The 27837-nt window shown below is 39.5% G+C and overlaps 1 protein-coding gene across 2 annotated transcripts in view; it reads left to right on the forward strand.

Annotated features, from left to right (window-relative positions):
* gpr34l (G protein-coupled receptor 34 like) overlaps positions 1 to 25421 on the forward strand; it is a 471084-nt gene extending 445663 nt beyond the window's left edge. The window contains exons 1-2 of one of the 2 annotated variants that reach the window (XM_060936523.1): positions 22738 to 22920; positions 23826 to 25421. In XM_060936523.1, coding sequence (XP_060792506.1) covers positions 23831 to 24832 — 1002 coding nt within the window. In that variant the 5' untranslated portion in view covers positions 22738 to 22920; positions 23826 to 23830 and the 3' untranslated portion in view covers positions 24833 to 25421. Of the gene's footprint in view, positions 1 to 22737; positions 22921 to 23825 lie in introns of those variants that run through there. The other variant, XM_060936524.1, reaches the window with a different exon arrangement.
* The last annotated feature ends 2416 nt before the right edge of the window (positions 25422 to 27837 follow it).

A 27837-nucleotide genomic window follows, 5' to 3' on the forward strand; every position in this document is an offset into this window, starting at 1 on the left:
GTTTGCATGTTCTCCCCTGTCTGTGTGGGTTTCCTCTGGGTGCTCCGGTTTCCCCCACAGTCCAAAGACGATGCAGGTTAGGATAACTGGTGGCTTTAAATTGACTGAGTGTGAATGGTTGTTTGTCTCTATGTGCCAGCCCTGCGATGACCTGGTGACTTGTCCAGGGTGAACCCCGCCTATCACCCATAGCTGGGATAGGCTCCAGCTTGCTCATGACCCTGCACAGGATAAGTGGCTACAGATAATGGATGGATAACTTAGCAACATGATTTTTGATGCACTTGTTTGATTTATACAAGAAGTTTACATGATGTACAACTGGTAGCTATGATCTTTAGCTTCAGATCTCCAGTCCATAACTTACTTACTGCCTATAATACCTGCTGGCATGTAGGACAGTGATAAAGGATGACCACTTTTGTCTGCTCTGGGCCAATTTCTGTACTGTGCCCCAAGTGTGGTTCAGGGTCTTCGTTTCTGACTCTACTGTGCCTTGCCAGGTGTTCTTGGGTCGTCCTCTCTTACGCTGTCCTTCTGGTGTCCAGTGTAAGGCAGTATGTGTGATGTTATCTTGCTCTCTTTGAAGGATGTGTCCGATTCATCTCCATTGCCTTTCTTTGATAATGGTTTCCAGTCCATAACTAAAGGAGCAAAATTCATCCTTGGGCTTCAGCCATTTCTTGTCTGACAAAAGGAAAACTTTTAAAGTGTATGAAATAAAATAGATAATAGCATGGGTTTGAGAAGGACATGGATAATCCGTGGTGTCTGAATAAAAAGAATAAACATTTAAATTGACAATGTTCATTTTAATTAAGATATACTACCACCTGCTGGTTAAATACACAATCAATCAATCAATCAATCAATCAATCAATCAATCAATCAATCAATCAATCAATTAGTCTCTCATGCGCACATCACCATTCACCATACAGTATGTAGACAGGATCTTCCAAAACCAGTGGAATGGTTAGTATGAAATTTTGGATATTAAGTAGAACTTCCAGAATACACATTTACAGTGTTGCTTATACAGGAATATTTGAGTAAATATGCAACACATTTTCTGGTACACCATCTGGACCAAACCTCCAAAAACCTGACTGTATTAAAGGTGCTGCACTGAGGGTGTCATGCAATGCCACGATCTGTGTCTGTAATCAGGGATTCACCCAGAGACCAACTAAAAACCGATGTACAATGGACCAACCAAATTGATCAGGCTTACAGAAGTGCTAATAGACCTTGGGAAGCAAATGTAAGGAAGAACATCTCCAAAAGAGTGGAAAACAACAGTCAACTTGAGAGACCAAAATGCAGCCCAGGGAGCTGCCAACCCAGCATAAATGAACCTCAATAAAAGCTTGAGAAGACTAAAAAGAAAAACAAAAGGACTGATTTAAGATGGGGCAGCACGGTGGTGTAGTGGTTAGCACTGTCGCCTCATAGCAAGAAGGTCCTGGGTTTGAGCCCAGTGGCTGACGGGGGCCTTTCTGTGTGGAGTTTGCATGTTCTCCCCATGTCTGTGTGGGTTTCCTCCGGGTGCTCCGATTTCCCCCACAGTCCGAAGACATGCAGGTCAGGTTAATTGGTGGCTCTAAATTGACCGTCGGTGTGAATGGTTGTTTGTCTCTATGTGTCAGCCCTGTGATGACTTGGTGACTTGTCCAGGGTGTACCCTGCCTCTCACCCATAGTCAGCTGGCATAGGCTCCAGCTTGCCCGTGACCCTGTACAGGATAAGCGCTTATGGATAATGGATGGATGATTTAATTTGGATGATTTAAGATGGAAGTGAGTAACCACAAAGTTTTTAAAATAACTTTTAAAGCAAGGAACTGGTGAAAGCCAGAAAAAACACAAGAGATGAGCTCCAAGGAGTTTAGTCTGGGTGGGGTTGTTTGTTTCTTTGTTTGTTTGCTACCTTTGCCAACATCGTTGGAGGAGGTTATGTTTTCTCTTCTGTTTGCTTGTCTGTTCCCAACCTAATTCAAAAAGTAGTGAATGAATTTTGATGAAATTTGGAGGAAAGGTGGGCCATGGGCCAAGGAACAATTGAGTAGATTGTGATGCAAATCAAGATATGTATGTGGATCCAAGATTGTGTTGTCTTTTCACAACATAACTCAAAATGGATTTGGATGAAATTTGTCGGACAGCTTTAGTATTATCCTAGGTTCAAGTGACTTGATTTTGATAATATGTAGTTTGGTGGAGGTATGGACTCTACCGAGTAGGCTTCAACTTTGTTTGCCCAAATTACCAGCTTAGTCTCAGTATAGCACTCAGCAAAGAGAACTCAAGACTAAGTGTTTGAGTAACCTGTAAACAGCCCTTAAATAGGTCAGCCACAGGTGGAACTGGTCACACTAATTACTGTCATGAGTGGCAGTTCTCTGTCTCCCTCTGGTGGTGGGTTGGAGCCATGGCAGCCTGACTAGAACAGTATATTTTAAATTAACAAACATTTCCTTGGAATGTTCCAGAAATAAAGTAGTATGTTAACTTGTTTGTAAATGAATCATCATAATCAGACCCATTTGATTTTCACTAAGTACTGAATCTCACGTACGATTACAAAAACCTCCAAAAACTACAGACTGCTAACTTTCGTGCAAATTGAAGCCTCGCTGATCCGTTTGTCCAAAAATGAATTTTTATTATTAATATTTATAGATTGGGAGCATAAGTGAGAGTTATCCGAGAGGCTGTTTTCTCATGGCTGGTTTTTGTGTTTAAACTTTTTCCAGTGCCAATTTGAAGAGCAACCTAAAGCAAGATAACACAAACTAATATCTGAAGTGCAAATCAATTGTTTGACTATCAGTGAGATCTTTGAGATTTGAATACTTTGTTAGTCAAAATAAAAATAGAAAGAGTTAAAGGTAAATTTATTCTTTGAAATACAATTAAATAAGAGTACAAGTATTCAGCAAACAGAAAAGTACAGTACAGTAGTTGAAATTAAAGTTAAATCTTGGTAGCTTACACTACCGTTCAAAAGTTTGGGGTCACCCAGACAATTTTGTGTTTTCCATGAAAAGTCACACTTTTATTTACCACCATAAGTTGTAAAATGAATAGAAAATATAGTCAAGACATTTTTCTGGCCATTTTGAGCATTTAATCGACCCCACAAATGTGATGCTCCAGAAACTCAATCTGCTCAAAGGAAGGTCAGTTTTATAGCTTCTCTAAAGAGCTCAACTGTTTTCAGCTGTGCTAACATGATTGTACAAGGGTTTTCTAATCATCCATTAGCCTTCTGAGGCAATGAGCAAACACATTGTACCATTAGAACACTGGAGTGAGAGTTGCTGGAAATGGGCCTCTATACACCTATGGAGATATTGCACCAAAAACCAGACATTTGCAGCTAGAATAGTCATTTACCACATTAGCAATGTATAGAGTGGATTTCTGATTAGTTTAAAGTGATCTTCATTGAAAAGAACAGTGCTTTTCTTTCAAAAATAAGGACATTTCAAAGTGACCCCAAACTTTTGAACGGTAGTGTATGTTAGCTTTAGGTACCCAATTCTTAACCTGAGGACATGTAACTGAGGAGAGCTTTTTGTTCAACAATCCACTCTTATTGTTATGTGGAAAATCTTTACTGGCTGTCCAATCTGATTTACAACATCAAGAAGCTGGGGGGGGGGGGGGGGGGGGGGGGGGGAATTAATGCTTTATAGAGCGGAATCTCTGAAAGATAATATTCAGCAGTTGCCGTTCCAACCACTTACCACAAATTAAAAGTAGGGCAGATTCCAGGGTTAATTAAAAGATCCAAACATACATGACTTCTGCTATTTAAACAATCTAAATTTGACAAACTATCATTTGATAAACATCTTGGTTAATGTCCAATGTGAGGAATTTTGTGAGTCATTTTCAAAATCATAACATTTTTGCAATGCAATATTTTCAAAAACATGTTAAAAAAGAACAATAATCACTACTTCAGTACTTTTTACCTAAATTCTGAGGTTTTCAGAGAAAAAAAGCGTCATTGTGGTTGATTGCTTGGACAAAACATTGAGTTTCATGCAACATGCAAGAGGGCTAGAGGTGATTTCCTGTGTAGGCTGCAAAAAAGGCGTCTTGATGACTTATCTGACATTTTCTCACTCATCCTGGTTGAGTGAGGTGAACCACTGTGCAGCAGCAGTGTGATACAGCTCTGGACTGTGCTGCAAGTTTTGCTGACAGAGACACTGCTGGTTCAAGCTTTGACATTGGCTTTCCACTTCCTGAGTCTTTGCAGTGTGCTCAAGGCATGTTGTTGATTTGATGTGAGTCTCTGTATCTATTTTATCAAAATTAAAGTAAGCGTGCAAGTACAAGAGACTGAATGTAGGTCACTGTAATATCAAGGTCTGTATTGCACGTACAGTATGTTTACACGTTAGCAATCCTGCAAACTGTTTGGTTTACACAGCAACTTTCGATCTAAGTGTAAGTGAAAATAAACACTTGCACAGTAGGCAAATGTTGTGAAGTTGTGAGTTATAGGTACAAAGGCAACGATTTATGTAATTGATGTTCTTTTTTATATTTATAGTTCCTGCCATGATTATTGCCCCCCTCCCCGTAAACGTTAGTAAAAAGGGTTAGAAAAAAATCCACTTTTTGATGAAGTCGCTTCATGTCACACTGAAAAAAAGAGCAAAAAATCTAACCTTTAATTTAAATACATTTACTCCGAAAAACAAACAAATCTCTCAACAAGAAATGCTGAAATTATTTTCAACAAAACACATGTGCCACTATTATTTGCACATCTGCATTTAATACTTTTCTTTCTAACATTTTTCAAACATTTTATAAGGTTGGAAATCCAGAGCAGAGCATCTGAGCCCATTCCTCTTTACACAATCTCTCCAGATCATCCAGGGTCCTCGACCCTCTCTTGTGCTCAGCAAAAATCTGGAATGAGATGTTCAATAAGAACATATGTCCGTTATGGCCACTGAACATAAAATGTACTAGGAGCAGGCATAAAAATCTGGACTCCTTTAAACATTTTAGTTCATCATAATAAAATAATGCATCTGGTCTGTCTTACAACACGCAGGAGAAAGATATTAAAGATTAACAAACCCAAAAATAAACTCCTTTATACTGAAGGATAATATCCACACAAGACATGTTTGAGTGTTCACTTGTTCATATTTGCACCTGTATACTGTGTACAGATTTTATTTTAAAAGAAAAACAATGTCCCTGGGTGCTGACATCTCACTCTCTCCGAGGTTCAGATATCGTGCTCCGAGTACAAATCGTGACGTCACTTACACGCTACATGACTTACCGAGGATGAGCTCTAGTGGATACATCACTTTGCAGTTGTTGTAAACAACCCTAAAGATGCCCAAGTGTCAAGTGTTTGGGTGTAAAAATAAGCCTGATCATTTATTATTTTATATGACATGCTTTTGTTTGTTTTTATTCATTGAGAAAAAGCAATCTTTTTTAGACAGCAAGAATTGCATTGCTATGACAACAGGATTGTTTACTAGTATCTGTGTCAGTACTGCGCATGCGTTATACAGCTGAGTGAGATTTAAACTTCATAAAAGTGAAGTCTGTTGATTTGTGGATTTTGTTGCCAGTAAAAATCACACGGCTACAGAAAATTTCTGATTAGATTTTTAGAATTAGAAGCCTTTATTTGTCACATTTATATTACAGTACAGTGAAGTTCTCTCTCTGTATTCAACCCATTGAAAGCAGTGAAAACACAGAGAGAGAGAGAGAGAGAGAGAGAGAGAACAGTGGCACCTGGGGATTTTTTTTTTTTAGAACTAGAAACCTTAATTTGACGGCTCTATGTAACGAAGGTAAACCGTGTTCTAGTGATCTGGTCACATCACAGGCGGATATCCGGTTTCAGTGCAAATGGTTGCATCCACATAACCCTATTTTTAGCAATATCATAACTTTTAAAATGGATAAATTGTTGTTATAAAGTTTTATTTTTAATTTCAGTGTGCAGAGGGCACATCAGGGCACTTACTGTAATCAGCAAACAGCATTTATTTTTGGGTTTTGTTTGCCTTTAAGGAAAAAAGCAAGCTGAACTGATACTCTCTGGACCTCCGTGACCTCCTTGAGATCTTTGTTTGTTAGTTTTTTTTTCTCTTGTTGCACCTGCAATGTAGTAAGATATTCAACATTTTTACACCATCATGTTCATATTTCATCTTCAGTATGCTTCAGTATCAGTGTCTTACTCCTTGTCCTTTAGATTCATGTCTCATTTGAATAAATACAATCGATACATTACTGCAACAAAACAAACAAAAAGTTCAAATCATGTTTACAGTTTAATCATTTTCATGATGTCACAAATAAACCTGGTTCAGGATAATTGGGTCGGTCTTAAAATACATATAATACATGGAGAAAGGAAACATGAAGAATGAAATATAATGGAGAATAGAGTTTATGTGCATTATGTGGTGTTTTTTTTAAAAACAAAATATCCTAATAATCAGTGGAATAATGTAGACTGGGAAAGATAGAATGTGATTTAGACTCACTTCTGATTGTGCTTCAGGAGATAGATTATAAAATGTAATTTACCTTGAAGTGTTCTTTTTTAAAAACTATTATTTGTACCAATCTGTTCATACTGAATTTTTTGGGCGGTGAATTTGGAAAATATTGAAGATTTTCTAAACCCTGTTATTCTTGTTATTGCAGTAATGAATAAATTATAGATTGTTCCTCAGACCAACATCTAGTCTGGTAATATCTAGGCAATTTTACTGACTCGACTGTCTTCATAGAATATTAGAACATGTTCATGATGAATTTGCAGAATCAATCAAATTTAAATTTTCTGGTTTAATGCCATGAATAAGTATATTACAACAAAATAACGGATTACTGTGGATGTGAGATGATGGATCATGAAGATGAACTTATTTACACTGATGGCAAAATGTCCACGTAAGTAAAATATGTAAGTTCAACAATAGAAATAGGGAAATAATGGTTTATGTTGAACTCATTAAATAGAAATACACACTGTATGTTTACAAACTTATTGTAGTAACATGAATATTATAGACATATTTAAAGGCTATACACAGCCATAAACACTTTTTAGAGTGAACATATAAACATAAATAAATGTATTTTTTGTTGTGGCATGTGACATAAACCAGAATAAATTTGCAACCTACACCTTGAGCTTCACATGTCAGGAATAGCCCTTTTTTTATTATTTTAAAAACAACTAAACATTTGAATAAAGTTAATTAACGTGTTTGAATTTAGATAAAGCATGCATGTATGAGAAGGTAATGAACAGAAACTTTATCAGACAGATCATTTAAGAATAGTAACATATAACATAACATTAATATGTCATTATTATTAATTTAGTATGAAATCAGACCTTGTTGCATTATTCCGACCGACCATACGGCTGTGTGACATTCCATCAATACGTGATGTCGATTAAAAGCGATGCTTGGGTGAGCGAGGATGTTCTATTTGGCAGATACATTTGTCCTTGATTCATCCTGTCCTTGTTTCCTTTCCCTTCCTTCCTCATAGGGAAGAAGTCACATCATTTGCTGAATGGAGTTCAGCTATCAAAACTCAAAACAAGTCCGAGACAAAGTTTAAGAGATGTATGAATCTGGGTTTGGTTATAAAACATATCGTACACTTTGTACATCCTACAGAGAGAGACATTAAAGCCATTGTTTAAAAAAAACCCCAAAAGAATATGGCAGAACTGTATCTCCACCAAAGTGAGTAAAGAGGGGATTAGTCAGAGACACAACCAAGAAGCCAAGGGTGACTCAGATAGGGGAAGCTGTTCATAGGGTGGGCTTAGCCTGGACACTTCACAAAGCTAACAGTAGAGTGGAAAGCCATTCTTGGAACAAAGCTTGATAAATTCCCAATTGGGAACTCAATAAACAAATGGAAAGAGAGCCTCTGGTTTGATGAGACCAAAAATCAACTTCTTGGCACAAAGTACTACATTTGAAAACCCAAGACTGCTTATCACTCTGGGGACACCACCCCCACTGTGAAGCATGGTGGTGGTAGTATCAAGCTCAGTGGATGCTTTGAAACAACAGGGAAACTGGTCAGGGTTGAAGGCAGTGTTGTAGAACTCAAGACCAGTCTCAAGGGCACTTTTTGAAAGTCTCTGTCTTATTTCGGAATTGACCGCATTGTTATTCAGTCTTGTCTCGGTCTCGGGATTTTATTTCAAAACCGGTCAAGACCACAACTGTGGGGATTTCATTAAACTCCCTGTGCATTGCCTGATTTATTTGTTAACATCATTACTGTAATTGGATATAAAATTTCCTGCTTCAAATGGGACCGATAACATCATTCATTGCTAATTTGAAATTTAATGGCTGTCACCCCTCCCCTGCCCCTTAACACACAGTGGTCTGGTTCTGGTCTTGACTTGATCTCAATACACTTTGGTCTTGTTCATGACTTGGTCTCAGTGGTCTTGACTACAACACTAGTTGAAGGTGAGATGGATGGAGCCAAATATATGGTGAGCCCAGAAGAAAACTTGCTTCAGTCTGCAGAAGACTTGCAAAAGGACAATGTAGTGGCCATTTGTCCAGAAAAACAAAATAAACAAAACATAATCAAAAGGCCACTGATGCACCATGGGGATGTGGTTTAACGCAGGCAAAAGAAGTTGAATGTCCATTCCATAGTATTGTATTTTGCCGTGATTTATTTCAAAATAATAAAACAAACAAAAGAACACAGAAAACCATGGCTGCTGCTACCTCTCTTGCGCTGGTAAAAAAACCATAGGCCCACCCCGGTGCATGCTGGTCCTCAATGTGCCTACCTACTCAAATAACCTCAAATGTCCACAGTGTTAACCAATTACCAAAAATTAACCAAAATATAAACCATACAAATCTAAATATACTAAACAAATAATTAACTAACAAAAATATTAGCAAAATCTAATCTAAATAAAGCAAACACTTAATCAAACAAACAAAATTACTCATAATTAATAAATTTAATTTTCACAACAAAAACTAAACCTTACAAAACTAACAATTAGGTCCTACACTTCGGCCCCTAATTGTGCATAATATCACAATTAAAGATACCCACAAAAAAGGAGCTATTTCTGAAACTACAACTATGAAACAGACCTATTCTATGTGTCATGTAGTAACCCTGCATAAATTGTCTTCTTAATGAACCTGCAAAATGAAGCACAGGTTAATTAGAGAAAAAAGAAAAAAAAAGAGGTAGAGAAAGAGAGAGTCATGACGTTAAACTGCTGCTTCCAGTAGTAGACAGAGCTTCGTCACAGGCCTCTCCAGAATACTGGTCCTTGTTTGAAGGCGCACAGTGTGTACCAGGCCCTTTGCATCTGGTCTGATATCCAAAACTTTCCCCATGATCCAAGAGCCTCTTGGAGCCGAGGCATCCGAGACAAGAACAATGTCTCCAGGAGTGAGGCTTCTCCTTGGCCTTGTCCATTTTTGTATCTCCTACATCATAAGTAGATACTCAGAAATCCATCTCTTCCAAAATAACTCAGCAATATACTGTACTTGCTTCCACCTTTTCCTTATGTACAGATCATTTTGGTCAAACAGTCCTGGTGGCATGATTGGTTTTCCTTTCAACATTAAAATGTGATTTGGTGTGAGAGCTTCTAAGTCATCTGGGTCATTTGAGACCTTTGTGATGGGTCTGTCGTTTAGTATTGCCTCAACCTCACAGAAAATGGTCTGGAGCCCTTCATCATACAGAGTTTGTTTTTTAAGTACTGAGGTGAGAACACTCTTCACTGAACGAATCAGACGCTCCCAGTTACCACCTTGATGGGAAGCTGCTGGTGTGTTGAAGCTCCACTTTATGCCATCCTGAACAAAAGCCCTTTGAATTTTGCTATGATTCAGAACAGCCAGACTTTCCTTCAGCTCCCGGTTGGCTCCAACAAAATTTGTGCCATTATCAGATCTGATAGCTGAGACTGGACCTCTTCTACAGATAAACCTCCAAATTGCATTTATACCGGAGTCTGTATCCAGTGTATAAGCCACTTCCAGATGCACAGCACGGCTGGTCAGACATGTAAACAGCACTCCATATCTTTTAAGAAGACTTCTGCCTCTTTTAACATCAATGGGGCCAAAATAATCAATTCCTACATTTGTGAAAGGGGCCTTTTCAGGCAACACCCTCTCCTCCGGTAAGTCAGCCATTTTCTGCTCGATCAGCTTTCCTCTGTTGCATCTGCATACAATACGGTCTGATATTACCTTCCTGGCAGCAGAGTTTGCATTAGTGATCCAGTATTTTTGCCATAACCTAGACAACATGTGATTTTTCCCTGCATGTCCCAGTTGATTATGAATATGGCACAAAATGAGTGTGGATACATGCATGTCTTTAGAAAGAATCACTGGATGTTTGGATTCTACTGGCAATACTGCTTTATTCAACCGACCACCAACTCTGAGGATTTCATCATCCAACACTGGATCCAGTTTGTACAGTGGGCTTTCTTTGGAGATGGTTTTAAAGCCATTCTTGAGTGAAGCAATTTCAGCTTTAAACTTGTGTGTTTGTGCATACAGAATGATGGACTCTTCTGCTTTCACAAGATCTTCAGGAGTCAGACTTTGTCCTTTGAGTGTGACTTTAAAGTTCTGAACTTTCCTGTCCACTTCATGTTCTTTATTAAGGCCTGCAGAAGCACAAAACTCCTTCCTCTTCTGTGCCAATGTCATAAGAACTACAACCCCGATTCCAAAAAAGTTGGGACAAAATACATCTCATTCATTATCTCATCTCATTATCTCTAGCCGCTTTATCCTTCTACAGGGTCGCAGGCAAGCTGGAGCCTATCCCAGCTGACTACAGGCGAAAGGCGGGGTTCACCCTGGACAAGTCGCCAGGTCATCACAGGGCTGACACATAGACACAGACAACCATTCACACTCACATTCACACCTACGCTCAATTTAGAGTCACCAGTTAACCTAACCTGCATGTCTTTGGACTGTGGGGGAAACCGGAGCACCCGGAGGAAACCCACGCGGACACGGGGAGAACATGCAAACTCCACACAGAAAGGCCCTCGCCGGCCCCGGGGCTCGAACCCAGGACCTTCTTGCTGTGAGGCGACAGCGCTAACCACTACACCACCGTGCCGCCGGATAAAATACAAATTGTAAATAAAAACGGAATGCAATAATTTACAAATCTCAAAAACTGATATTGTATTCATAGTAGAACATAGACAACATATCAAATGTCAAAAGTGAGACATTTTGAAATTTCATGCCAAATATTGGCTCATTTGAAATTTCATGACAGCAACACATCTCAAAAAAGTTGGGACAGGGGCAATAAGAGGCTGGAAAAGTTAAAGGGACAAAAAAGGAACAGCTGGAGGACCAAATTGCAACTCATTAGGTCAATTGGCAATAGGTCATTAACATGACTGGGTATAAAAAGAGCATCTTGGAGTGGCAGCGGCTCTCAGAAGTAAAGATGGGAAGAGGATCACCAATCCCCCTAATTCTGCGCCGACAAATAGTGCAGCAATATCAGAAAGGAGTTCGACAGTGTAAAATTGCAAAGAGTTTGAACATATCATCATCTACAGTGCATAATATCATCAAAAGATTCAGAGAATCTGGAAGAATCTCTGTGCGTAAGGGTCAAGGCCGGAAAACCATACCGGGTGCCCGTGATCTTCGGGCCCTTAGACGGCACTGCATCACATACAGGCATGCTTCTGTATTGGAAATCACAAAATGGGCTCAGGAATATTTCCAGAGAACATTATCTGTGAACACAATTCACCGTGCCATCCGCCGTTGCCAGCTAAAACTCTATAGTTCAAAGAAGAAGCCGTATCTAAACACGATCCAGAAGCGTAGACGTCTTCTCTGGGCCAAGGCTCATTTAAAATGGACTGTGGCAAAGTGGAAAACTGTTCTGTGGTCAGACGAATCAAAATGTGAAGTTCTTTATGGAAACCAGGGACGCCGTGTCATTCGGACTAAAGAGGAGAAGGACGACCCAAGTTGTTATCAGCGCTCAGTTCAGAAGCCTGCATCTCTGATGGTATGGGGTTGCATTAGTGCGTGTGGCATGGGCAGCTTACACATCTGGAAAGACACCATCAATGCTGAAAGGTATATCCAGGTTCTAGAGCAGGGGTGGGCAATTATTTTTTCCATGGGGCCACATGAGAAACAGAAAATTTTGTGGAGGGCCGGACCAAAAGGCTGAACTAAATTCTGCATAATATTAATTGTATTTCTTTATATAAAGCAGTAAATAACATTGTTTTTACAAGCTGCTAAGACTGGTAAGAGTATGGAAAAAACGAGGTTGCCTTACAAAAAATGTAATTTATTCAGTCAAATTTCCCAAAACAATGGTTAACAAAATGTGAACGTTTGTACTTTTTTTTTCAGTCACATTCACCCCAAAACACAATAAAGACATCACAATATTGTCTTTCTACTCCAAATATCAAGCAAGATACATCATATTGTAATAATGATGCCCACATTTGTAGTCTAATCACCTCATTTGATGTTTTTCAGTTTTTTATTTGTTCAGTGAGAGAAATCTAGTCTCTGTTGGTCTTTAACGAGTGCATCAGAGTCAGGTTGAATGTCTGAGGTGGAGATGCGAAGCACAGCTGACAGATGATCATCAGTCGATTCGGTGTAGGTATCAGATCTACAGATCGGCTCGGGCTCCGGCGCCTGCTGGTGACGTCACACTATGTGATTGGCTGGACCGTTTGAAGGATGACGTACAAGTTTGTGGTTGGTCTGGACAAATTACGGAAGTAGTTATCGCGGGATTAGGTTTCATGGGTTTTCATTTCATGTTCATGTCGCGTGCATTGTGTTTTTGTTGAACACAACTTCAAAATAAAAGCAATGTACATTCAGTCCATGCATGAGGTAAAATTAGAAAATACGTTTACTTTGTAATTTCTAATTAACCTTATGCGGGCCGGTCAGAATGAACCAAAGGGCTGGATGCGGCCCGCGGGCCGTAAAATGCCCAGGTCTGGTGTAGACATAACGGGGGAAAATTGCCCCCCCTGAAAAAAAATTCATGAGCCGCCCTGTTTGAAGGTCAGTATTTCATATCAAATTGGAAAAGTTTGAACGGCGCTGAAGTGCGGTAGGTCATCATTACGCACACTTTACGCATAGTTGTTAGCGGCTTCCATTCATAAAATTACCCGACTTCACAGTGTGGTGTCTTTGTGTGATGAATTGGATCTGATCAGCCAATAGTCATATTGTTTTGCTACTTTTATCTGCATTTTTTTTGGCCATTGTGGATTTTGATTGCTGCGCAACAAGTAGTTTTGGAAAAATCGTTTAAATGTCTGATGATACGGCGAAAGAGGCTGAAATATTGTCAACCAAAAGGAACATTAAACTCACTTCTAAAGGATTCTGCTTCTATACAGAAATGTGCCAAGAAAACAGGAGTGTAAAATGCAAACAAGCAAAAAAGTCTGTGGAAAAAAATCACTGTGTTAATGGGATCAAATGAAAGTGTTAATTCAGTGAACTCTGAGCTTGCAAAGCTTATTCAGTGTTGTCAAGACGCAAATGAGCTGCATGAATCTTTAATAAACTTACTGTACCTTTGCCACAAGATGAAATTAAAAGACAATGTGAATACTTCAAGGCACAGATGATCAAGTTGAATGATTTCACTGAAACGGTACAACACTGGCTTTCCAAACTAGGTCATCCATACGTATATTCAGTTACTGAATCTCCTGATGATCAAGGTGTCGCAGATGAAATAAATCCTGATGATAGTGCTTCCAATGTGTCAAGTGTCAAATCAAGCTCTGTAAACCTCATTCCCAGTTATCTCGGACCTCCTTGACAGTTTCAGCACACATTAAAGCCCAGGCCGAAAAGGCAGCTCTGATGGAGCGTGTTGCTGCGCTAAAAAAGAAACATTTAATTGAAGATAAAGAGGAAAAGCTAAAGAGAGAAAAGGAACAACTGGAACTTGAAACTGAGCTGGCTGCAACAAATGCAAAACTTAATGTTCTGGAGATTAATTCATCTGAATGTGGTTCAGAACGATCAGACGGCATGAACTCTTATTTTGAAAGGAACAATTCTCAAAGAGCAAGTGCATTAAATCCTGATGCTGACATGTTTGTACCACCAGGGCCGTTGACAGCTTTGGCTGGGCCCGGGACAAAATAATCTGAGTGCCCCCCCCCCCCCCCCCACACACACACACAAATAATCTGAGTGCCCCCCCCCCCCCCCCACACACACACATACGCGCGCACACACATCGCCACACAGCAACCACCCACACCCAACCCCTCTTTTCACAGTCTCCATTCACTCCAACCCTTAAATAACAGGTATTCCAAGCCCATTATAACAGTCAACCATTTTATTTCAACATTTCTACATATTTACAGTTTGAACATTTCCTTAGTCTGCAACTATTCAGGTGCGAAATGCAATGCGCCGGACTTTTGCTGTGGCAAAGTCGTCAATAAGGTCATTGAAGTCCAGCTTCTTTGCAAGTTTGCGCTCTATAGAGAGCATAGCCAGCCCATTGAGCCTCTCCTGTGACATGTTTGAGCGCAGGTAGTTGATAAACCAAAATGATTGTTTACGGGATGGAACTGGGCCTCAATGAGAACGGAGTTATGGCTTTCCCAAAATCTGAACATAGAAGCATCACCACTAGTGATGTGTACAGTGAGTTTTTCAGTGTATTTTTTTGTCTTGTTTTTCATAAATGTCCTTTCCGTACTCGATTTAGAATGTTACAAAAAAAATTGACACCCTCCCAACCACGTAACATTAGCCTATCTGACCTGGGGGCTGACACGTTTATTACGGATAAACCAAAAGGATTACAACGTTCCCTGGATATAGAACTGGACCGAGAAGATTTCAAAATCTTAACGTGTAAGCAGCAACAATAAAACAGAGGTTGTTTTATTCATTTAGGGCTTATTAGGCTACTTTCATTAATTGCGCTTTTCATACAGGCCTATCATTTTTCACTTGAGCAAGGGAATTGTTTGAAGAGTATCCAGTCTAAGCGAAAGTTTAATGTTTTGCAACAGACTAACCTCAAAACACCCCATTTATAGCCCATTTGTTACATTAAACTCTATCTAGCTGGCAATTTCACATGCCGTCGTATCTACACGGGATGATTTCCAACAAAATAAGGTTTAATTAACAAGAGGCAGCGTTCCACGGGCTTTCAGCTAACCGGAGTCCAGCTCAGTGCAGCTCAGCAAGCGTGCCTAAAACATTTGGATATGATTGCGGGCCAATGTGCTATTCTTTGCTTCATTGAGATATATGCAACACAGTGTTATTAAACCGATATGTTTATGAAATAATTCAATGCCCTGTGCATTTCAGTGTTCACTCAGTGTACCCTGCTATCCCCTACTTTATAATTATGAATGGCGCATCGCGTGCGCTGGGGTTACATTACGGGGCTGGAAAAAAGTTATCTGTGTCTTACCTGGCTCAGCTGCCCCACTGCCTTCACCACCTGCTGCATCATCTGAATCTTTTCTAAAATATCTATGCAGTGAGCCCCTGAGGCTCTTGGCTTCTTCATCTCTTTTTCTCTTTTCTTTTCTTTGCTCCTGACTTGTGCATGTTGGCAAACGGGCTCGCATGCTTATTGTCGAAGCGTTATGATGGAATAGTGCCATGTTATTTGGCGCCTTAATCAAAGACCAATCCATTTCTGCATTAGGGGTGGTAGGTGGGTTCTTGAATCTATTTTCGAAGACAATAAAGGCAAAAGAACCAGAAATCATTCATTGAATGCAAATATAGCACATTTTTCTCCCCCAAATCAACACATTTTGAAATGAAACAGAATGATTAATGACATCTTCATGAGGGACCAGTTCTGGGCCCCCCCTCATGCCTGGGCCCGGGACAAAATACCCGGTTGTCCCCCCCTGTTGACGGCCCTGTGTACCACTAACTCTGGATGAAAAGGTGAATGTTACTGATGTGTCTGTCATACCTCAACCACAAGTTGTTAGGCCTAAACAAAGCAGAGAAACACAGATGGATGAGATGTTTTTCAATGTTAATGAACCAGTTCAAGTTTCGTCAACTGCTAATCAAAATCAAGCAGGACTGGTACACCCTCAGTATCAAGCTCCGACAAACAGCTCTCAGGATGAGATTGTAAACATTATGCAGAGACAAAATGACATCGCCGCTCTGCTGGTCCAGCAAGATCTAAGCTCTGTACTTCCATCAGGAAGTATCCCTGTGTTCGATGGAGACCCTCTTCACTACAGGTCTTTCATTAGAGCTTTTGAAAACAGAGTGGAGGAGAAAACATCTAACTGGAGTGATCGTTTGCACTTTCTTGAGCAATACACCAGGGGAGAACCAAGGAACTTAGTGCACAGTTGTCAACACTTGCCTTCAGAGCTTGGATACAAAAAAGACAAAATTCTTCTTGCAGAACATTTTGGAAATGAATACAAATTTGCAAGTGCTTATATGGAAAAGATTCTTAATTGGACACTTGTTAAAAGTGAGGATGTTAAAGCACTACAGTCATTCTCTCTGTTTCTGCGAGGATGTTCAAATCTAACAGAGCAAATGACACAAATGAAAGAGCTGGATTTACCCTCTAACATGAGAAGCATCGTCATGAAACTTCCTTACAAGTTAAGGGAAAGATGGAGGAGTGTTGCTTGTGATCTACTTGAGAATAATGGTCAGAGAGCACAGTTTGTTGATCTTGTTACTTTTATTGAAAAGCAAGTCAAAATTGCCTCAGATCCACTTTTTGACAACATTCAAGACTCACCACTCATCAAATCCAAATCCTCCAAGCCCAGTCATTTCATGTAAAAGAAGGAGGAAAGCAGTTTTGCTACGAATGTCACCACAATAAAGGAAGGAGACATAACTCAGTGTACAAGAAACAAAGTCAAGTCTTCCTCAATTTACAGTTGTCTGTTTTGTTTACAAAGTAGTCACTCACTGGATTACTGCTCTCAGTTTAAAATTAAATTACACTGGGATAAGATTAATTTCATCAAGGAAAAAGGAATATGTTTTGGTTGCCTGAAAGTAGGCCACACAAGCAAAGGCTGTAGGAGTCATTTGGATTGCAATGTGTGTAACCAAAAGCATCCAGGAATCCTTCATATCGAGCGGCAGGATAAAGGCACATCCTCCAAACAATCACAACAGTCTGTGAGCGCTCCAAGTGTTGCTACTGTAATGTCACAGACCTGTGGCCATATTGGGGCCGGTTCTAAAGATGATTCTATCTTTTCTGTTGTTGCAGTTAAAGTTAAGAGCCACAAGAGTGACAAAACTGTGCAGACATATGCTTTTTTGGATCCAGAAAGCTCAGGAACATTTTGCACAGAGAATCTGGCAAGAAAATTAAACTTGAGTGGTAAAAAGGCAAGTTTTTTGATGAGAACAATGGGGCAAAAGAAAATTGTAAATGCTCATATTCTGTCAGGTTTTGAAGTCTGGTGTGGACATGAATGATTACATCCAGTTTTAACACAGAGATTCATGCCTGTTTCCTCACTCAATGTCCCCCGACAAGAGGATCTTGTTCAGTGGTCTTATCTGAAGGATGTAAAGGTCCATGACATTGATGCAGATGTAGACCTCCTAATTGGAACTGATGCCCCCAAAGTAATGGAGCCTTGGGAGGTAATAAACAGCCAGGATGAAGGACCCTATGCAGTAAGAACCAGGGTCAGTTGGGTCATTAATGGTCCACTTCATGGTACAAGCAGTAGGAGTAAGAGTAGCTGCCCTGTTGTAACAGCCAACCAAATATCTGTTGAACACCTTCAAGACATGCTGATTCAACAATATAATCATGACTTTAATGAGAGATCATCTGAGGAGCAGACTGAAATGTCCAGAGAAGATGTCAAGTTCATGAATGTTGTAAGCAGCACAGCAGAAATGATTGAAGGTCATTATTGTATTGATTTACCTTTCCAACAGGAAGATTATATCCTGCCAATTAATCTCTGTGTAGCAGAACAGCGCCTCCAAAGCCTGAAAAGAAAATTTGACAGGAACAGCACATTTAAGGAGGAATATGCTGCATTCTTAAATTACATGATTACTCAAGGATATACAGAGATGGTTCTTGCTGACCAACTAAAACAAAGTGATGGAAAGGTGTGGTATATTCCCCATCATGGAGTTTATCATCCCAGAAAAGGCAAGCTGAGAGTTGTTTTTAACTGTGGAGCAACATATAAAGGGACATCACTGAACTGCCAACTCTTGCAGGGACCTGATCTGACCAACACTCTCATTGGAGTTCTCATTTGATTTAGGCAAGAACCTGTAGCAGTAATGGCAGACATCAAAGCCATGTTTCACCAAGTACATGTCCCAGATAAGCACATCAACTTTCTCTGCTTCCTCTGGTGGCCAGATGGTGACATTGCACAGCCTCCACAGGAATATTGCATGAGAGTTCATCTGTTTAGTGCTGTATCCTCACCAAGTTGTGCAAATTATGCTCTGAGGAGAACAGCAGAAGATAATGCACAGCATTTCCCACTTGAAGTGATCAATACAGTGAAACATAATTTTTACATGGATGACTGCTTGAAAGCTATGGCTTCAGAGGAAGAAGCTGTACAAATGATCAAGGATTTGACTGCTCTCTGTAAGAAAGGAGGATTTATTCTTTCAAAATGGATCAGCAACAACCGTACAGTACTGCTGTCAATCACAGAGGAAAGGAGCGCAAATAAAATGATGGAGCTGGATTTGGATGCAGATCAACTTCCAACAAAGCGAGCACTTGGACTTAACAGTGGTGCATTGGTACTGACATGTTTAAGTTCAAGACCTCAGTTCGAGAACAACCACAGACTAGAAGAGGCATTCTTTCAGTGGTTAGCTTTCTTTATGACCCTTTGGGATTTTTAGCCCCATTCAGTATGCCAGCCAAACTGTTGCTGCAGGAGCTCTGTAAGAGAAACCTAAAGTGGGATGAAGTCATTCCCCATTCCCTCTCTAAGCAGTGGTCTCAATGGCTGCAAGACCTTCAAAAAATGGCTGAGTTCAAAGTGGAATGCTGTATTAAACCCAGAGACTTTGGAACACCTGTTTCAGCACAGCTTCACCACTTTTCTGATGCCAGTTAAGTTAGATATGGAACTGTGTCTTACTTGAGACTGGAAAAGGATCACCAGATACATGTGGCATTTCTCTTGGGAAAGGCTAGAATTGCTCCTCTCAAGCAGACTATGATCCCAAGATTGGAACTCACAGCTGCAGTTCTTACTGTTCGAATTTATAAAATGCTGTGGAAGGAGTTGCAACTTATGCTGGAGAAGTCAGTTTTCTGGACAGACAGCACAACAGTCCTTAAATACATAGCAAACGAGACCAGACGATTCCACACTTTTTTGTGGCAAACAGAACTTCTGTCATCAGAGAAGCTACAGATATTGAGCAGTGGAGATATGTGGGTTCGAAAGAGAATCCAGCAGATGAAGCGTCAAGAGGAATGAAAGCTCAGGATTTCCTGAAAGGTAGGAAATGGTTAAATGGACCTGAGTTTCTCTCCAAATCAGAGGAGGAATGGCCTAATCTGAAAGAGGATCTTGATGTGGTTTTTGCTGATGACCCAGAGGTCAAAAAGGACTTGACAGTGAACACTGTTGTCAAGGATGTGGAAAACGCCACCAGCCAGCTGATCCATTATTTTTCATCTTGGATTAAGTTAAAAACATCTGTGGCCTGGGTTTTAAAAATCAAAGTACAACCCCGATTCCAAAAAAGTTGGGACAAAGTACAAATTGTAAATAAAAACAGAATGCAATGATGTGGAAGTTTCAAATTTCCATATTTTATTCAGAATAGAACATAGATGACATATCAAATGTTTAAAGTGAGAAAATGTATCATTTAAAGAGAAAAATTAGGTGATTTTAAATTTCATGACAACACATCTCAAAAAAGTTGGGACAAGGCCATGTTTCCCACTGTGAGACATCCCCTTTTCTCTTTACAACAGTCTGTAAACGTCTGGGGACTGAGGAGACAAGTTGCTCACGTTTAGGGATAGGAATGTTAACCCATTCTTGTCTAATGTAGGATTCTAGTTGCTCAACTGTCTTAGGTCTTTTTTGTCGTATCTTCCGTTTTATGATGCGCCAAATGTTTTCTATGGGTGAAAGATCTGGACTGCAGGCTGGCCAGTTCAGTACCCGGACCCTTCTTTTACGCAGCCATGATGCTGTAATTGATGCAGTATGTGGTTTGGCATTGTCATGTTGGAAAATGCAAGGTCTTCCCTGAAAGAGACGTCGTCTGGATGGGAGCATATGTTGCTCTAGATTAACTGCTCTGGGTATGTTGTACAGTGGTGCTTGAAAGTTTGTGAACCCTTTAGAATGTTCTATATTTCTGCATAAAAATGACCTAAAACAACATCAGATTTTCACACAAGTCCTAAAAGTAGATAAAGTGAACCCAGTTAAACAAATGAGACAAAAAATATTACACTTGGCCATTTATTTATTGAGGAAAATGATCCAATATTACATATCTGTGAGTGGCAAAAGTATGTGAAACTTTGCTTTCAGTATCTGGTGTGACCCCCTTGTGCAGCAATAACTGCAAATAAACATTTGCGGTAACTGTTGATCAGTCCTGCACACCGGCTTGGAGGAATTTTAGCCCGTTCCTCCATACAGAACAGCTTCAACTCTGGGATGTTGGTGGGTTTCCTCACATGAACTGCTCGCTTCAGGTCCTTCCACAACATTTCCATTGGATTAAGGTCAGGACTTTGACTTGGCCATTCCAAAACATTCACTTTATTCTTCTTTAACCATTCTTTGGTAGAACGACTTGTGTGCTTAGGGTCGTTGTCTTGCTGCATGACCCACCTTCTCTTGAGATTCAGTTCATGGACAGATGTCCTGACATTTTCCTTTAGAATTCGCTGGTATAATTCAGAATTCATTGTTCCATCAATGATGGCAAGCTGTCCTGGCTCAGATGCAGCAAAACAGGCCCAAACCATGGTACTACCACCACCATGTTTCACAGATGGGATAAGGTTCTTATGCTGGAATGCACTGTTTTCCATTCTCCAAACATAATGCTTCTCATTGAAAGCAAAAAGTTCTATTTTGGTCTCATCTGTTCACAAAACATTTTTCCAATGGCCTTCTAGCTTGTCCATGTGATCTTTAGCAAACTGCAGACGAGCAGCAATGTTCTTTTTGGAGAGCAGTGGCTTTCTCCTTGCAACCCTGCCATGCACACCATTGTTGTTCAGTGTTCTCCTGATGGTGGACTCATGAACATTAACATTAGCCAATGTGAGAGAGGCCTTCAGTTGCTTAGAAGTTACCCTGGGGTCCTTTGTGACCTCACCGACTATTACACACCTTGCTCTTGGAGTAATCTTTGTTGGTTGACCACTCCTGGGGAGGGTAACAATGGTCTTGAATTTCCTCCACACTGAAAAAAATGGCCTGTTAAATTAACACAAAAAAATCTTGTACATCGGTTGCACTTATTAAAATCATATCATATTAAAATCATAACCTGCCCAGGGACTGCAGGCGGAAAGTAGCAATCTGCTATAACCTGGCACAAAGCATATTATCTTGTTGTACAAGATTAATGTTTTTTTTTGTGCATTGTCCCTGATATGAAATAAATTACAATTACAATATCCACTAAGACCAATTAAGTCATGTTCAGTCAAACAGAACATGACTTAATTGGTCTTAGTGGATATGATTTTAATAAGTGCAACCGATGTACAAGATTTTTTTTTGTGTTAATTTAACAGCCCATTTTTTTCAGTGCATTTGTACACAATCTGTCTGACTGTGGATTGGTGGAGTCCAAACTCTTTAGAGATGGTTTTGTAACCTTTTCCAGCCTGATGAGCATCAACAACGCTTTTTCTGAGGTCCTCAGAAATCTCCTTTGTTCGTGCCATGATACACTTCCACAAACATGTGTTGTGAAGATCAGACTTTGATAGATCCCTGTTCTTTAAATAAAACAGGGTGCCCACTCACACCTGATTGTCATCCCATTGATTGAAAACACCTGACTCTAATTTCACCTTCAAATTAACTGCTAATCCTAGAGGTTCACATACTTTTGCCACTCACAGATATGTAATATTGGATCATTTTCCTCAATAAATAAATGACCAAGTATGATATTTTTGTCTCATATGTTTAACTGGGTTCTCTTTATCTACTTTTAGGACTTGTGTGAAAATCTGATGATGTTTTAGGTCATATTTATGCAGAAATATAGAAAATTCTAAAGGGTTCACAAACTTTCAAGTGCCACTATATGTCACTCTGGATAACAGTGTCTGCTAAACACCTGTAATGTAATCACTGAGAAGATTCCAGCCAGTGTGTTCATCCAGGTTTTTGAACCTTTGTATCACAATACAGAGCACATTTTGCACCTGTGTTCGACTTCTTGTGGAACTCAAATGGTGAAAACCCTAATTATCTTCAATTCCAGACTTTAATTAAGTTTAATTGGAACATTGCAAGTTGTTTTGGATTAATTGGAAGTCATTTGATTAAAGATGTAATTAAAGACTATTATATTTTGCAGTGTGGCAAATGAAACCAGTCAGAACCTCATAGGTGATGTGTAGTCGTTGATGTTTTTCACCAGTCATTTTCTCAGCTGTGATGATGGTGGGTTGTGTTTCTCTGAACTGTATGAACTAACGCACTTTTTTTTTTAACCACAAATGAGCATAAAGCAAAAGTAATTTCAGCATTTCCTGCCCAAGGATAGACATTCAAACCTCCTTCATTTCAGCTGCACAGTAAAGGAAGACAGTCACAGAGGTAAGAGTGCATTCTTACAGTTTTATTATTTTTAACACAACACATTCTACAAACAGTTATTTTTTGGCCGGTTATTTTTACTCAAGTTTTTTGTCACTGTAATTTTACATTTTTAAAATAAACGCTTTTTTTTTAAATATAGGCTAATTAAGGCTAATTATGACTTACAGATTTACACTGTTCCTTTTACAACAACTCTAAAGATAACTGTATCTGACACATTTTTACTGTTGGATATTTTTTGAGTTTATGCTACACACATCAGCTACTCATTTTCACTTGATAATTTTATTATACTGTATATAATACTGTTGACTGTCAGAAACAGGTACTGTATTGTTTAACAAATTTTTTGATTAAGGTCCTCTAACCCAGGGGTTCCCAATTTTTTTAGCAAATGAGCCAGGATGGAAATTTTGAATATCCTTCACGTCTTGATCATTCTATTTTTATTTTTATTCCAGATTTCTTTTATAAAACTTGCAAATCTATATTAAATAACTAATATTTTGGTCTTGACTTCTGTTTTTCCACTGAGTCAGAATCACCGGAAGGTTTTTGAAGAATTAACGGAGGTAGATGAATGGAGAAATTTTGATTTTATTGTTGAACTCCTAACTCATGCAGTGTCAGGATGGTGGCTAAAATAGCATGGTGACTAACCAAAAGTTTAACAGGTTTACAGTGGAAGTACCAGTAATGTGACAAGTGTTTGTTAGTCCCATAAAAACTAGTTTAGCACCTTTTTCTCAAAGTGTGTCGATTGAAATTACCTAAATCGTGACTGTGGGGAAACGCTGTCCAATGCTTAACATAATGAAATGTAATCATTTTGTGGCATTTTACATTAAAACTTGAAAAGAGTGACTGTTAAAAAGGTTGAACATCTTGGCTCTGCTCTGCAGGCACAATGTCTCTGGATCGCAACTTCAGCAGGAACTTATCTCACAGCAACAATGATACTTGTGAGATCCAGGATGGAGTCCTGTCACTCTTCTTGCCCATCAGCTACAGCATCATTTGCTGTTTCGGGCTCCTCAGCAACACCATCAGCGTCTTTGTTTTCTTCATACGACCCCATGCTGATAGCTCCACGGCGGTGTATATGCGTCATCTGACGCTGGCCGACTCGCTCTTGGTCCTGTGTTTGCCAGTGAGGATCTACTTCCATTACAAAGAAGGACCTTTCTTCCTGTGTAAAGTGGTGGGTGTTTTCTTCTACATCAACATGTATGCCAGCATCTCCTTCCTCAGCCTGATCAGCCTGGACCGCTACCTGAAGATTGTCAAGCCAGTCTGGGTCTTCCGTATCCAGAAGGTGCTGTGGAGCCGCATAGCCAGCTACATCATCTGGGCTCTTCTTTTCTTTGGAACAGGTCTGTTCTTTGTTAGTAACAAGCAGAGCAACCCATGCGACAGAATCTGCTTCCATTTCCATGATAAGGGGTTGTTAGCTGGTAGCATGAACCTAATCGTGGTGGCCTTTTTTGGTTGCTTGTTCCTGATCTTCGTCATTTTCTACATGAAGATTGCACTGAAGCTCAGAACTGTGGAGATGGGAAAAGGCGACCCGGGCGCACAAAACCGCAAGAAGCGACTTGTGCTGAAAACTTTCTTGGTGCCTGTTATCTTCACGCTGTGCTTCCTGCCGTATCATTTGGTCAGAGTGCCGTATGTTCTGGCCCAGATGAATGTGATCAAAGATCTGCAGAGCAAGCAGCTGTTGCACACCTGGAATGAAATCACCCTGCTTCTATCTGCGCTCAACAGCTGCCTGGACCCTATAATTTATTACTTTTTGTCCAGCATATACAGGAAAACAATCCTATGTGCCATCCAGGGCAAGTTTAAAACCATGTATGACCTAAACAGAAGACGAATTAGCATTAATCGATCAATTACGGAAATTTAGCTCAAAGGACTTATTTGAGTTGGACATACTGTTGAGGAGATATTTATGACATTTTTGCAGAGACTGTACAGTATATACCGGATTGTAAAGATGATGTTGTGTTTTTGTAGCAGATAGATCCTATTACTCATCGACTAATGCAAGCTTTCTCTATGATTCAGATATCTGACCTTTTTAAATGCCTTAGATTTTCTTCTAAGCTTGTGAGGGTATCTGTATGATGTTTTTGAAAAGCCTCGTGTGTGTGTGTGTGTGTGTGTGTGTGTGTGTTAAACTGCACAAAATGTTGTGGTTGCTAGCTTATATTGTGTTAAATGTTAAAATGTTCATAATGATGCTACATCATTTATGTTGAAAGCATCTTCTGAACAACAGGTGATCAGGGAATTTCCCACTGAACACAACCTGCTTGATCTTCGTGCTGAATTTTTTTTTTAGATTGTGTTTTTTCCTGTGGATGAACAGTACTGTAGGTGAAGGGATGTTCCTATTTCTACTGTGTTGACCTGTTTATGTAAATTTCTGTAGAAACATGTATATGAAATATTTATAGTAGATATTTTATATTAAATAAACATTGTTTTTTATATTCTTATTTTCAATTGTTTTTAAATGTTTACTTTATCATATGTTATAGTGAACAAAGTAATTTTAAAAAAATATAATTACAAAAAAAAATCAGAATAAAAAGTAGAATCTTGTAATTATTTCTGTGGTCATTTATTTTGGATGAAAATACTTCCTAAATGTAGATGTTTTAGATCTAGTTAAACAATTATATAAGCCTTTATGGAAAATATATATTTTGGTGACATGCTACATTAAGGTTTCTTTATTAAACATGAATTACTGCATTTATTTAACATAAACTATAAACTTTAACAACATATAAGAGATCTCATCTCATCTCATTATCTGTAGCCGCTTTATCCTGTTCTACAGGGTCGCAGGCGAGCTGGAGCCTATCCCAGCTGACTACGGGCGAAAGGCGGGGTACACCCTGGACAAGTCGCCAGGTCATCACAGGGCTGACACATAGACACAGACAACCATTCACACTCACATTCACACCTACGCTCAATTTAGAGTCACCAGTTAACCTAACCTGCATGTCTTTGGACTGTGGGGGAAACCGGAGCACCCGGAGGAAACCCACGCGGACACGGGGAGAACATGCAAACTCCGCACAGAAAGGCCCTCGCCGGCCACGGGGCTCGAACCCGGACCTTCTTGCTGTGAGGCGACAGCGCTAACCACTACACCACCGTGCCGCCTGCATATAAGAGATCAATTAACATTTTATTATCTGTTTATTAATTTTATAAAGGTTATTCACTAAGTATTAGTCTTTATTCTGAAAGCTCTTCATAATTAATTCAAGCTCTGTTAAGTGAAAATTATTAATAATCACATTATTAATTGTCATTATGTGCAATAAAAACTTTTATTAAACCTTCGAGTGTCAATAACATCAACTTAAATTTGTATCTTATTAAACAATGTGTTCGACCTTTAGCTTCTAGCACCAAGTGACTGAAATTTGTGGCTTTAACAACAACTGAATAAGTTATTAATAGCTACTTTAAAATGTTTTTTACATTCAAAAGTAGATTAGTCATCATCATGAACTGGGTATAAAGACTAAAAGAGGCTAAAAAAGAATAAACCTTTCACAAGATTCTTGTAAATGTGAGCTTTATTCAATAAACAATTGAATTTAAATCAATTAATTCACCCTTTATATGTATGTGTTCCTGGAAACAAAATGCAATTAAGTAATAAATCAAAATATTATTTGAAGCAATACTATACAGTTTCTATTCTGATGATTATCAGTTTGATTAATTATTATTTGTTTTCATTTCGATTCATTATTTAAATAATATTGGCTGGCTTTTTTTCGTGGTCCATCAGATATATTCCATTCAGCTAGCATGATACCGAACGAGTCGAAGACAAGTAGCTGAGTGGAATATATCTGATAGACCATGAAAAAAAGCCATCCATTATTATTATTATTATTATTATTATTATTATTATTATTATTATACACTCTCTTTTCCAGTTTTTCGATGTCTGTTGGTATGTTATTCTCTTGTAAACAGAGGGGAACCATCAGGGCCTTCTAGGCTTTCAGAGAAGGCCCAAACATATCAGCATTCTCAAAGGCCAACATGAGCTTACCCATGAGTTGACGCCGTCAGCACAGCAGTAAAGTCACCTTCCAGCCGGTGTCGTGTTCATCAGTAGTGTTAGCGAATGCTAATAAAGCGGTCAAGCCAGTGCTATCAGACTTAAATATTACAATACTCAGACTTAAGTATTCATTTCCCTACGTAATTTACTTCATAGGGCGGCACGGTGGTGTAGTGGTTAGCGCTGTCGCCTCACAGCAAGAAGGTCCTGGGTTCGAGCCCCGGGGCCGGCGAGGGCCTTTCTGTGCGGAGTTTGCATGTTCTCCCCGTGTCCGCGTGGGTTTCCTCCGGGTGCTCCGGTTTCCCCCACAGTCCAAAGACATGCAGGTTAGGTTAACTGGTGACTCTAAATTGAGCGTAGGTGTGAATGTGAGTGTGAATGGTTGTCTGTGTCTATGTGTCAGCCCTGTGATGACCTGGCGACTTGTCCAGGGTGTACCCCGCCTTTCGCCCGTAGTCAGCTGGGATAGGCTCCAGCTCGCCTGCGACCCTGTAGAAGGATAAAGCGGCTAGAGATAATGAGATGAGATGAATTTACTTCATTACTTTTAAAATCAACATCGACAGCTACACACAATGGAGCAACCTGGCATCCTGCCACCAATCTCTTACAAAATCCTTTGTCCTATTGCTTTTTTGGTGTCTGGCTAAGGTTTGGCTGAGCTCAAGTCCCAGGTCTAATAGTGACAGCTCACCACTGCTTATAAATATGTGTGAAAAATATCTAATGAAGGTTTGGGAGCCTTTCGGGTGTTCAACGCATTTTTCTCTTTCCTGGCGAATACAGAAATGCTTGTGCGCATGCACAGC

Source organism: Neoarius graeffei, chromosome 12 (genome assembly GCF_027579695.1).
Source record: "Neoarius graeffei isolate fNeoGra1 chromosome 12, fNeoGra1.pri, whole genome shotgun sequence".
Taxonomy (NCBI): domain Eukaryota; kingdom Metazoa; phylum Chordata; class Actinopteri; order Siluriformes; family Ariidae; genus Neoarius; species Neoarius graeffei.